Below are 13,310 nucleotides of genomic sequence, written 5' to 3' on the forward strand. Positions count from 1 at the left end.
CTAACTTGAAGTACCTAATGCTCTATAGAAAACATACTTTTTTTCAATATTTCATTACCTTTTTTTCATCTGACCTCAGCTAAAATTTCACTAATTTTACTTATATCAATCCAACAACCTGAAATTGCACATCTCTGAAAATATTAAAATTATCCAGTGACAAAAACTGCATTACTCATTTACTGGATGTATGCAATTATAAAATGAAAGAATTATGAATGTGATGATTTAATGATACAGGGATTTATATTTAACTTCAGCTGATACATTTTCACAAAATGAAAATATTATACAGAGCAAGAGCTTCTGCATTTTTAATGCTACATTATCAAAATGTTCACAACACAAAACCACATATTGGAGCAAAAAGCTGTAAAGAATGTACAAACATATGCAAAACTTACATTGTCACCCTCAACTCTGAGTTTTGCCTTTCCTTTGCCCTTCTTTTTGGCTTTGTCACCTTTTTCTATCTTTGATTTTTCCAAGAACATGTTTTCTATAGTGTTTTTCAGTTTCTTAAGATCTGTGCTGGACACTGTTAAAAACAAAATATTAAATTCATGTGATATCCAAACAAAAGATTAAGCAATAAAGCTAAGCTCATGCCAAGATGCAATTACATACTTTGCATTATGATTTACAGTACAATTTATGCCCAACAAAATTTTAACAATAATTGACACCAGCCCAGAACCTGTTTTAGCTGAAATACTATCAATATTTCTTCAACTAACAATTATCAAGTTTACTTGGAACAACTATCAGATGTAAAATTTATTTCTGGTTTCTCATGCAACTGTTCTCTCTATTGTTAAGTTATGCTCCGAGCGAAATAGGCAATGAATTTTGCAACTTCAAAAATCACCCACAATTTAAAAATGCAAAGTATTAATAGGTATGGGATTCATATTTCTAACTGCAGTATGTATTTTGGCTCATTTACAGTTTGTTCAGATCCGTTATTTTGAATTACTCATAATATGTGCTATAATGCTGAGAAAGTTCCATTACAAATTTTCTAGAAGTTATTTAGTCATGAGACAGATAAATAAAATTAGTTAACACAATTATATCTATCAAAATATCATCTAGGGGGAAAAAACACCATAAGCCATAGCAACAAGTAAATTTTTAAGTACAGGAATTCACTTAAAAACATGATCAATGAGTCAAAAAACGTTTAGCACTTAGAGATGACTAGCAACTGTCTCGTGGAAATATCACTATCAACACTATGCCTGTGTAACCATTGAAGCATTTGTGAGGTAATAGGTTTTGAGGTGTCACCATGTCACCAAGGAGTAATAGGAATTTTCACATTTCTTAAAGAATCTATTTATTCACTAATGACAATTTTGTTCCCTTCAAAGTAATCCCCCCACGCAAACAAAATACTTGTGCCAGCACTTTTACCAATCCTGTAAGCACTTCTGCAACTCACTTTCCATCATGTGTTCAGCTCCTTCAGTGATTCTGTTTTTATTTCATCAATGGTGGCAAAATGACATCCTTTCACAGTTTTCTTCGGCATTGGAAATAAAAAGGAGTTACAGGGGTCATGTCTGGCAAATATGAAGGATGAGGCAACATACTGGTTTTGTTTTTTGCCAAAAAATCATGAATAAACATTGAAGTGAGAGCATTATTGTGATGCAATTTCCATTAGTGGTTTCGCCATAATTCTGATCATTTTCTTTGGGTTGCTTCACACAAATGGCACATAACTGACCGTACAACCAGAAGGCAGGAACTCATGATGCAATATCCTCTGTAATCTAAAAAACAGTGAGAAGCACCTTCACATGTGATCTAACTTGTCAAATTTTTTTTCAGTCTTTGCTCCTCAGCCAGTTATCATTGAGACAACTGGGCCTTGGTTTCGACGTCATACCCATATACCTATGTTTCGTCACCTGTTATAACCTTCTAAAGAAGTTCTGGGTGGTTGTTGACTTCATTTAGCAATTTCTGAGTGATGTCCAAGCGATGCTGTTTTTGGCTGAAATTCAGCAATTTCAAAACAGTCTTGGTCACTACATGTTTCATGCCCAAAACATCCTAAAAGATTGCTTGGCATGAGTGTAAGGATATGTCCACATCACCAGCAACCCCTCTGATGACGATTCAGCAATTTTGCAGAACCATTTTCTATATTTCGCCAACATTGTCGTCAGTAGCTGATGTGCTAGAGCACCCAGGGTGGCTGTCATCTCCAATGTGCTCTGGACCCTCTCCTTAATACCACTCGCAAACTCTTGTCTTACTCATAGTAGCCAAAAGCCACGGTCAACATTTCGAATACAGTGTTGCAGTGTATTCCACTTTGCAAGCAAAATTTAATGCAAATTCTTGGCTCCATCTTTTCCTAAAGTAGAAATTCACTGAACACTCATAAACATGTATAACCTTTTCCAACTGCAAACAAACTAAATAATCAAAAGAGCTGAAATTGCAAGCATACAAGTGCACCACCATGATTTAGAAAAAAATAAATAAATAAATTTACAATCAAATGTACAAAGTCCACGAAATTAAAAAATTCCCATTACTTTTTGATCACACCTTGTGTAATATGCTTAGTTAAAACTAAAGTGGCAACAGGTGGAAACAGGAAATTTCATGCTTTCGAGACCAGTGGCTCCTTCTCCTAATAGAGGAGAGTAACAGGAAGAGAGAGACTGGTAAGGGTTAAGATACATACAAAATACAAGAAAATAACAACCTGGCCACAGATGAAGGAAGATTTAGTGAACAGGATGAGAGGGTATTAGAGGAAATTTGAAAACCTGAGAACTTTGAAGTGAACGGAAGGGGACTACTACCTGTACACTCCAAGAAAATAGGTTGTCATTGCGGGATAGCTGTCAGCGCCCATTGAAAACATTCAGTTTGTATCGTCTGAGCTAGCCCCCATGCCAAGTATCTTCAAGGCAGCCGTGAATAGTAGTAGTCACAGATAAGTGAAGAGTAACTTCTCACTCATTTCTCTCTTTCAAAGACCCTCTATCTCATTTTCTAAGTTCTCAAGTTCTTCAGATATACATTGATCCCAACAAATCCATACATATAACACTTATATATATTAACACTTGGTTCAAGAATCATGAAAGAAGGTTGTATACCTGGAAGAAGCCTGGAGATACTGATAGGTTTCAGATAGATTATATATTGGTAAGACAGAGATTTAGGAACCAGGTTTTAAATTGTAAGACATTTCCAGGGGCAGATGTGGATTCTGACCACAATCTATTGGTTATGACCTGTACATTAAAACTGAAGAAACTGCAAAAAGATGGGAATTTAAGGAGATGGGACCTGGATAAACCGACTAAACCAGAGGTTGTACAGAGTTTCCGGGAGAGCGTAAGGGAACAATTGACAGGAATGGGAGAAAGAAATACAGTAGAAGAAGAATGGGTAGCTTTGAGGGATGAAGTAGTGAAGGCAGCAGAGGATCAAGTAGGTAAACAGACGAGGGCTAGTAGAAATCCTTGGGTGACAGAAGAAATACTGTATTTAATTGATGAAAGGAGAAAATATAAAAATGCAGTAAATGAAGAAGGCAAAAAGGAATACAAACATCTCAAAAATGATATTGACAGGAAGTGCAAAATGGCTAATCAGGAATGGCTAGAGAACAAACGTAAGGATGTAGAGGCTTATCCCACTAGGGGAAAGACAGATACAGCCTACAGGAAAATTAAAGAGACCTTCAGAGAAAGGAGAACCACTTGTATGAATATCAAAAGCTCAGACGGAACCCAGTTCTAAGCAAAGAAGGGAAAGCAGAAAGGTGGAAGGAGTATATAGAGGGTCTATACAATGGCGATGTACTTGAGGACAATATTATGGAAATGTAAGAGGGTGTTACTTGAGGACAATATTATGGAAATGTAAGAGGGTGTAGAAGAAGATGAGATGGGAGATATAATACTGCGTGAAGAGTTTGACACAGCACTGAAAGACCTGAGTCGAAACAAGGCCCCGGGAGTAGACAACATTCCATTAGAACTACTGACAGCCTTGGGAGAGCCAGTCCTGACAAAACTCTACCATCTGGTGAGCAAGATGTATGAGACAGGTGAAATACCCTCAGACTTCAAGAAGAATATAATTCCAATCCCAAAGAAATCAGGTGTTGACAAATGTGAAAATTACCGAACTATCAATTTAATAAGTCACGGCTGCAAAATACTAACACGGATTCTTTGCAGACGAATGGAAAAACTAGTAGAAGCCGACCTCGGGGAAGATCAGTTTGGATTCCGTAGAAATGTTGGAACACGTGAGGCAATACTGACCCTACGACTTATCTTAGAAGCTAGATTAAGGAACGGCAAACCTATGTTTCTAGCATTTGTAGACTTAGAGAAAGCTTTTGACAATGTTGACTGGAATACGCTCTTTCAAATTCTGAAGGTGGCAGGGGTAAAATACAGGGAGTGAAAGGCTATTTACAATTTGTACAGAAACCAGATGGCAGTTATAAGAGTCGAGGGACATGAAAGGGAAACAGGGAAGGGAGTGAGACAGGGTTGTAGTCTCTCCCCGATGTTATTCAATCTGTATATTGAGCAAGCAGTGAAGGAAACAAAAGAAAAATTCGGAGTAGGTATTAAAATCCATGAAGAAGAAATAAAAACTTTGAGGTTCGCCGATGACATTGTAATTCTCTCAGAGATAGCAAAGGACTTGGAAGAGCAGTTGAATGGAATGGATAGTGTCTTGAAAGGAGGGTATAAGATGAACAACAACAAAAGCAAAATGAGGGTAATGGAATGTAGTCGAATTAAGTCGGGTGATGCTGAATTTTGCTATTTGGGGAGCAAAATAACTGATGATTGTTGAAGTAGAGGGGATATAAAATGTAGACTAGCAATGGCAAGGAAAGCGTTTCTGAAGAAGAGACATTTGTTAACATCGAGTATAGATTTAAGTGTCATTCTGAAAGTATTTGTATGGAGTGTAGCCATGTATGGAAGTGAAACATGGACGATAAATAGTTTGGACAAGAAGAGAATAGAAGCTTTTGAAATGTGGTGCTACGGAAGAATGCTGAAGAATAGATGGGTAGATCACATCTAATGAGGAAGTATTGAATAGGATTGGGGAGAAGAGAAGTTTGTAGCACAACTTGACTAGAAGAAGGGATCCGTTGGTAGGACATGTTCTGAGGCATCAAGGGATCACCAATTTAGTATTGGAGGGCAGCGTGGAGGGTAAAAATCGTAGAGGGAGACCAAGAGATGAATACACTAAGCAGATTCAGAAGGATGTAGGTTGCAGTAGATACTGGGAGATGAAGAAGCTTGCACAGGATAGAGTAGCATGGAGAGCTGCATCAAACCAGTCTCAGGACTGAAGACCACCACAACAACAACAACAACAACAACAACATATATAGTCTCATCCTGTCTGTCAAGTCTCCATCAATTGAGGACCTGGATGACTTTTCTTGGGACCTTTCTTAGATCCTAAGTGTTATCGGCCTCTCTTACTCCAACCTTTAACTCTCTTCTATTACAATGTGTATACGCAGACAAGGAAAAAGAATTCTCAGAATTTTCCTGGGAAAAATACACTTTTACCTGGGTGAAAATACACTTTTTCTGGGAGAAAATATTCCTTGGAACTGCAAAACTTATCAATTCCGTAAGTGGTAAAGGTTTTATACACCACTTCCTAGCACTTTTAAGAAATGAAACCCAGCAAAAAAAGTAATGAGTTTTGGGAAGATCTTTGATGTGCAGCAACATGTACACTGGAAATTTTCGTGTTACTGAAGTATTAATACAGACCCCCACAGCACATTAGTTTCTGAAGCACTGAAATACAGATTGCTACATGCTTTTGTCAGCCAATCACAGCTCAAGTCACGTTATCTTGCCAGCAAATGAAAGCACATGTTCAGAACATAAGACACCTGATGTAGTCAGCCAATAGCTACATCACTGATAAGCAGAGCGGATAAACAAATAGGAAAATTAATATACATGTAGTATAGCTAAAAGAACAGCTAACCTTTCACATACAATAGTTTTTCTTTCTTTCTTTTTTTGCAAGTGTTACCCTGTAAGATATATCAAACACAAATAAGCAAGTAAAATTTCAAATGATGACATAAATTTCTTGTTTTCTGGGCCCAAAATTCTTCTAAGCCACTGGTCCTCAAAGTCTTAAGTTTTGAATGAGAGTCAATCGCTCTGAAACTTAAGAAATTCATCGCACATTTTCACATGTAACATAATTCACCTAGTGGAAAACGAAATTTACTTTGAAAATAATGCTTCTCGAACCACCATTTGGAATATTTTCCCGCGACCCGCTAGAAACGTTAACTTTTGTGACATCACACTCACCGAAAGCAGGTGTTATGAAGTATTGCATAATCTTCGTCGTAAAGCCTTTGACATATTTTGCTGTCAGTGAACACATGTGTACACTGTGTTTTTTTCGTAAGTTTTACATTGGTGTTTCTCTCTCGTTTGTGTTTTATTGCTGCAATATTATTCTACAGTAGCAAGCTAAAGTAAAATTCTTTGTCGGAGTATCAGAGTACCAGTCAACATTATAAAAATTTAACTCAAAAGTAAGGAAACGAAAAATTCCTGGCTTTCTCCCGGATGAAAAAAATCCTGGGTTTTCCCCAGATTTTCCGGTTGTCCTGTGGCATATACCCTCAGTATTACAAACTCCTGCTTTCCAAAAAGTACAAGTTACGGCCTTTCTGCAATGTGACTATCAGAGGTGAAAGGGGGGATGGGAGGGGAGGGGAGGGGATGAGAAAGAAGGAAATAGACAAACTGTTGCAAGTCCTGTGACAGTACCACCTGTCACTTTGTAGACTTTCCGTGAATGCTCTCTGGAATGCAGATGATGTATTGTATTTAGACCCCTGTTGATTTTTGTTATATACGCCACAGAACACACACTAATGTCCAAGTAACTAAATTAACCAAGGAGATATATTTTTTCTTTTATTAACCTAACAACCCTACATCAGGGTAAAATTATTCATGGTTGAATAAATACTAATACTAATTTGTTTTCATTGCAAAGTCATTTGCATTGATTCCAAATGGTTCTTGGTATGCCGAAAAATAGTGCTAAGTTAGCAGCTATTTTGGGGATACCGAAGCATCTCAACATTGCTCAGATAGGCCACATAATACATGTAGATGGAGGACTGTTTTTGTGAAAGAATATGTCACGATGTTACCACATGGGTGCAAAACATGAGACATTACATGTCTGCAATCTATCGCTGTACTGTAGTTTTTTTATTTTCTCTTTTCGAAACAACTATTCCTGAATAAAATTTTTCACCTGCTATTCAGGTGAACTTTCATTTTTTTGCTGGAAGTGATGCTAAACCATTGTCAGCTGTTCATGTCTCCCAGGTGTAACCACAGAGTGTCAGCAATCCTGGAACCTGCACCCTAGTGCAAGAAGCAGAAACAACGAGGCTGTGTCTTCTGTGAAACAGAATGACAATGATTCTCCCTTTGAGAAAACTGCATGTGGGCCCAGGACAGCTGTTGCATCTCATGTCAATGGATAACAATTTGAGAATAAGCATGCCAAAAATCTTTTTATAAATTATGCAGTTGTTTGATTCATAACACATATTAAAACCATGCCATTTTTGTTATTGGGGGGGGGGGGGGGGGGGAGGGGTATTCTCTCATTCCATAATTCTGTTAGTAGAACTGAATTGTACACTTTCTGCTTGAAGATCATCCCATGATACACCTTGTGAACACAATATGAAAATACATATTACTACCATCAACAATCCGAGTTACCAAAAGAAATCATGGCAAAAACAGGCTACTACTGCACATTCAACGTGCTCTACAATCTTGTGGTTATCCTGCCTTCCTTACATATAAATGATATAAACGGATAACATGTTCATATAAAAAAAAATCAATTTTTGAAAATATAACTGGATGGATATAATCAAGGGAGAAAACACATATAAAGGTCAAAGTAATGTCCAAGCTTTCGAAGTCGGTGGCTCCCTCTTCTGTCAGAATGGTGGAAGGTGTGGAAGAGAGATGAAGGGAAATCAGTAGAGTCTGAAAAGACTTACCACACAGGATGAGGAGGAGATACACGTTTCTCATTCTGTCTGGTAAGTCTCCCCTGACTTGGTATTCTGGGTGACTTTTCCAAACTCTCCCCATTTCCTAATCCTTGCAAGTCCTTTTCCTTCATACCTCTTCTTTCCCGTTCAACACTTCTGCCAGAAGATAGAACCACAGGTTACGAAAGGTTGCACATTTCTTTACCTGTATTTGTGATCTCTCCTGCTGCCACATGGTAACATGTTCAGTAACTTATACTGCACAAACAAAATTTATCAAAAACATAAAATTCATTTTCAAACTGGAAAAGGTTTGTTAGATCATTTAGTCTTTCACTTACAATTCACACATATATTCCTAATTAGTTCCTCAGCAAATTCAGGAAAATGAGGAGACTTTGAATAATGATTAATCTTTTTACAGAGAGCTTCTCTGAATTGGTCAAATTCCTCTTTGCTGTCTGGATTCATTCCATCTATTCCAGTTGATACAGTTTCTTTAACACCTGAAAGTAAATACAGTATCAGAATACTACTATTAACAATACTGCAAAGGCATAAAGCCCACAAACTTATAACATGAAAAATACAGTTACGTATATAGCCAGCTAGTCATGTTTTCACAGAGAAAATGTATCTTATGTGTAAACCTACTAACACCTTTCACACTGTGAATACAAAAATCTCCTGCAACCAAGATAGGTCGGTATTTTTTATTTTGTTTCACAATGAGCAATTTCGGCAGTATATTGCTGTCATCGTCAGATCCTCAACATACTGATAGTCAAGCCATTACAAAAAGAATTTACCACTTTGTACAAACAAATTATCAGTGATAAGAAGCACATAAGCACTTGTCTACATATCTTCAGAGAATTCTTATTAAATATGCATTCACACAAAGGTTACAATGAGAACACTTTCCATATATAGGAAAAGACACCACATTGGCTTGTCCAACACAAAAGAGAAAATATAAAAAATTCCATTGTGCCAACTACGTGCCCAGGAGCAGAGGTCAACAAAATAGAAAGTGCAGTCATCGCCATAGCACATCACAAGAGAAACAGAGTGGGCAAGCAGCCTATGGTAGAGCAACCTGTTCCATAAATGGTCAACAGGTGGTGTGTATGTGCCATGTCAATACTTGACAGTCTTATAGTCAGGGTAATTAATTCTTACAGAATTACTGACATTCTTACAAAAACTATACTGGACAATCAGTACACCATGAGATCCCAAATACACAAACGATGGACAGAGTACTTGATATCTACATAGATATGTATGGGATGTCCTAAGCTTAAAATGTTAAATTGGCCAAAAGTTAGAAACATTTTCTCGTGAGTCATTGAGCCTATATTCTCGATCTTTTACAGAACACGAACGTATGTGCTACTTTTATGAATTAATCATTTTGGAAAAAAGACACACACATTTCATTTTTTCTAAATGTTAAAAAAGTTATACATTTTAACAAGTATTATAAAACACAAAACCCTTAATACAAAATAATTTCACAGATCTCTTAATTCAGATATATCAGAAGGCCTTAGGGAACAACACCTGAGAATTTCATTTTTCTACAATAAGTAGACAGAGAAAATGGACATTATATGCAGAAGAAAAATTGAAGTTATGGGAACTGAGCTTTAAAGTTTTTACTTCAATGCATACCTGCTTCATAGTTAGTGTCATCAGAATTGTCCAACAGCTTCCACTTGACGACTCTCCTATGCTGTCTAGCCATCTTTGAATAGATTTTTACTGCATTACCTGAAGACCTGAGCCGTTCTATGTCTAAACAAACCATAGCATCTGCAGTTCGTAATCCTATGCAGAGCTCCACCTTCTGCAACATTTTGTACTTTTGTACAGAGGAAACAGCATCATAAATGCCAAAATGAAGAGTGTTTATACCCAAAAACATAGTTATAGGTAGTCTTTTCCGTAACACATTGTTCACACACTCATTTTTATTTTATTTTGAGTCGAGTCATGAGGACATTTTTTTAGTCCAGTAATATCTGTGAGGTCTCAAAATATTGGTTCTATTACGCAAACTATGGCAGGAGGAATACAATGAGGGTGATTGTAAAATCACCTTGCATCTACAGTACTTGCACCAACTACCTTCTTCATGAAGACACAGTTCACATTGGGGATTCTCACTCCTTGAATCTCTCTCTCTCTCTCTCTCTCTCTCTCTCTCTCTCTCTCTCTCTCTGTGTGTGTGTGTGTGTGTGTGTGTGTGTGTGTGTGTGTGTGTGTGTGTGTGGCTGGGGGGGGGGGGGGGGGCAGCGGCAACCCACAACCCAGCCAGCACTTTTCATTCTTCATCTGCTGTATTCTGCCTAATTGCTAGACCATAGCACTTCTGAATATAGTTTATAGCAGCGGCTGACAGACTGTTTTCCCATCACCAAATTTCTTGCCCTTGAGCCTCCAAAGTCTTGAGCTCATCCTTTTCTGAACAGGACCAACACACGCTAGTTTGCAAATGCTGACACTGTTCCCATAGGGACTCAGTTCCTCAATTTCTCTGAATGCTTTTGAGTCACTAACTCCAAGAAAATTTGTGTGTTGAATGTTGTGCCATTTTTCTGAGTGTTGATAAATACTTCTTACTCCAGCAAATTCCATACTACCAATTGGACCATAATAATTTGTCATGTAATGATTTTCATGTTTACTTTCCCTTCTATCCTTGCATCTGCAATGCTTGGAAAGTACTGATGATGTTTGGTTTGTGGGCCGCTCAACTGCGTGGTTATCAGCACCCGTAGAAATTCCCAACCCTTGCTCAAGTCCAATCTAGACACCTATATGAATTATGATGAAATGATGAGGACAACACAATCACAGTCATCTTGAGGCAGGGGAAAATCCCTGACCCTGCTGGGAATCAAACCTGGGACCCTGTGCTCAGAAAGCGAGAACGCGACTGCGAGACCACGAGCTGTGGGGAAAGTACTGCCACATCAACTATCTTGCCAGTGCACACACCTGTGTGTGTAGCCTCTCTTCTGATAGCTCACTTCAAAAGCTACAGACAAGCAAGCCCCTTTATTATTTTTTCAAGAATAGCTTCCTCAACAGCATATTTCATATTTTCCTGTGCTACATCTTCAATAGCAAAATCTCTTGTAATGATGTGTTTATCAAATATTGAGGGTAGAGCATGGAGGTTCAGCACGCCACATAACATGGCACCTGCAGCCCAGCCATTACCTGTAGACCGTAATCAATAAACCAGTCTAGCGTATGTTTGCAATAATTGCACATTAACTCTAATTCGCAAGCTAGTCCTACATGTATGTTTTCAGTGAAACACTACATTTTCCACATTGTTTGCAGCACACACTGCTCTCTAAACATCTATTATCTTGTATTTTGTAGTTCCAGCATTTAGTTTCTTGTATGGTTCTTCAATTCCAGCTAGTTTTGAAGCACTTTCAGTTGTAATGGCAGCAGCATCACTCAATGTATCACCATCAGTGTAGAGATTAAGCAATACTCGGATGTCGAATACTGCTGAAGACGATGAATCAGACGATTTCTGAGTACCCTTTACTTCTTGGCCAATTTACACACTTTTTAAATACCTTCAGTCTACATCTTGGTATGCTGAAGGGATGACAATTTAATGACTTCACCATATGTTGACTTTCACAACACGCAACAGATTTATTCACAAAGCAAACAATACAAATCAGACAAAATCGATAGTCAACTGTCTGTAGCCAAAAGAAAAGATAACTTTTCTGTGCGCTACATAATTCTGAAGGGGAGACTAAATATTTAAAAAATGCATTTTCCCAAAATTTGATTTTCTAACCGAAAAACTTATTCTGTACACCCCTAAGGCAAATACTGCTGGCTCTAGTGTGAATAGGCATAACACAAATCGTGTGCTATTTTCATATACCATAATTCACACACCATAGTGTGGGTGACAAAGTGTGATCTCACAGACCATAAATCCAGATTCTCCTCTAATGTGGTTGAGATATGATTGCACTTTCTAGTTCCTTCACCCCCACTCCTAGGCATCCAGTTCACACACCAGATATTTTAAATATTCATTTTTATGTGTTCAAATAGAAAGTGTTATGTATGGGTGCCATGTATGAATGTTAATAACAATTTTCTGCAGGTATGTAAACAAATGCTCACATACTTCTCATCATTAACAATGGGCTTGTACACTGTGATAAATTCTCTTTGCAATTCTTTACTATTGGTACATTGAGGGTCCAATGACGACAGCAAGTTATTGTCAAAACTGGTCATTGCGAAATAAAAATATAAACACGAAGTGATCTTGGCTGCAGAAAAATTTTTCTGTTCACCAATGACAGACTGCTACCTGTGAACATTTGCACCCTATTCCACATTATAGCAAGCTCTACAGCTTCAACACTTAAACATAAACATATTCCTAAAACAAAGCAGTACACCAACTACACATCTTCATTTTCTTAGATTAAAATATTAAGAGTTCATTAAATGCATAGTCATAGTAGTTTTCAATATGCTGTAGTAACACTACATTGAGAGAATGGTATGGAAGTGGGATTGAAGTGTAATGCTGTAGGATTGCTTACCGAATGTCTCCATTGCCACTAGCAAGTCAGCTTCTTCTTGTAGTTTCTGTTGTCTCTTTTTTTCTGCTTGAAGTTCTTCAGGTGTCATTGGTTTATTCAGTGCCTCCTTGGCCTGTGCTTTTCTCAAGGCTTCTTCACGATGTTGTCGCTGAAAATACAGTTGAAAGTAAGACTGTATACTTGTATTTGAACTATTTTGTCTCACGTCAGAGAATAAACTATTTTATGTTTATGTTTTCTTCAGCCATTTAAGAGAGGAGTGTGGGGAGAAGAGGTATTTAGGGCCGCTCACAAAGACAACTGCGGGGTAAGTAAAGTTTCACGAAGCAAAATTGACAGCCTATGAAGTGATAATAGTGCTTTTTTTATTCATTTAAAGCACCTATCAATCAGAAACACACCTGCAGCAGAACCATACACGTAAATGAAAACATATTTATAATTTTTAGATGATCATTAAAAATAAACATACTGGTACAATGGAGACATAACTTGTCAATATATAAAATTAAAACTACGATGTGTGATCTTATGGCACAACATTAGTGCAAGAAAACTGAAAATTTCATCACCCTCAACCTCCAACTACCATCATCTGAGATGATTCTCTG

General features: G+C 37.5%; 1 protein-coding gene across 1 annotated transcript in view; it reads right to left on the reverse strand.

The window, feature by feature from the left end:
• The window catches only part of LOC126262532 (eukaryotic translation initiation factor 3 subunit J), a 64,625-nt gene that overhangs the window by 15,636 nt on the left and 35,679 nt on the right, over window positions 1-13,310 (reverse strand). The window contains exons 4-6 of the mRNA XM_049959204.1: window positions 12,700-12,847; window positions 8,434-8,598; window positions 405-538 (exon numbers count right to left, since the gene is read on the reverse strand). Coding sequence (XP_049815161.1) covers window positions 405-538; window positions 8,434-8,598; window positions 12,700-12,847 — 447 coding nt within the window. The remainder of the gene's footprint in view (window positions 1-404; window positions 539-8,433; window positions 8,599-12,699; window positions 12,848-13,310) is intronic.

The sequence above is a fragment of the Schistocerca nitens genome, chromosome 6, assembly GCF_023898315.1.
Source record: "Schistocerca nitens isolate TAMUIC-IGC-003100 chromosome 6, iqSchNite1.1, whole genome shotgun sequence".
In the NCBI taxonomy this organism is placed as follows: Eukaryota; Metazoa; Arthropoda; class Insecta; order Orthoptera; family Acrididae; genus Schistocerca; species Schistocerca nitens.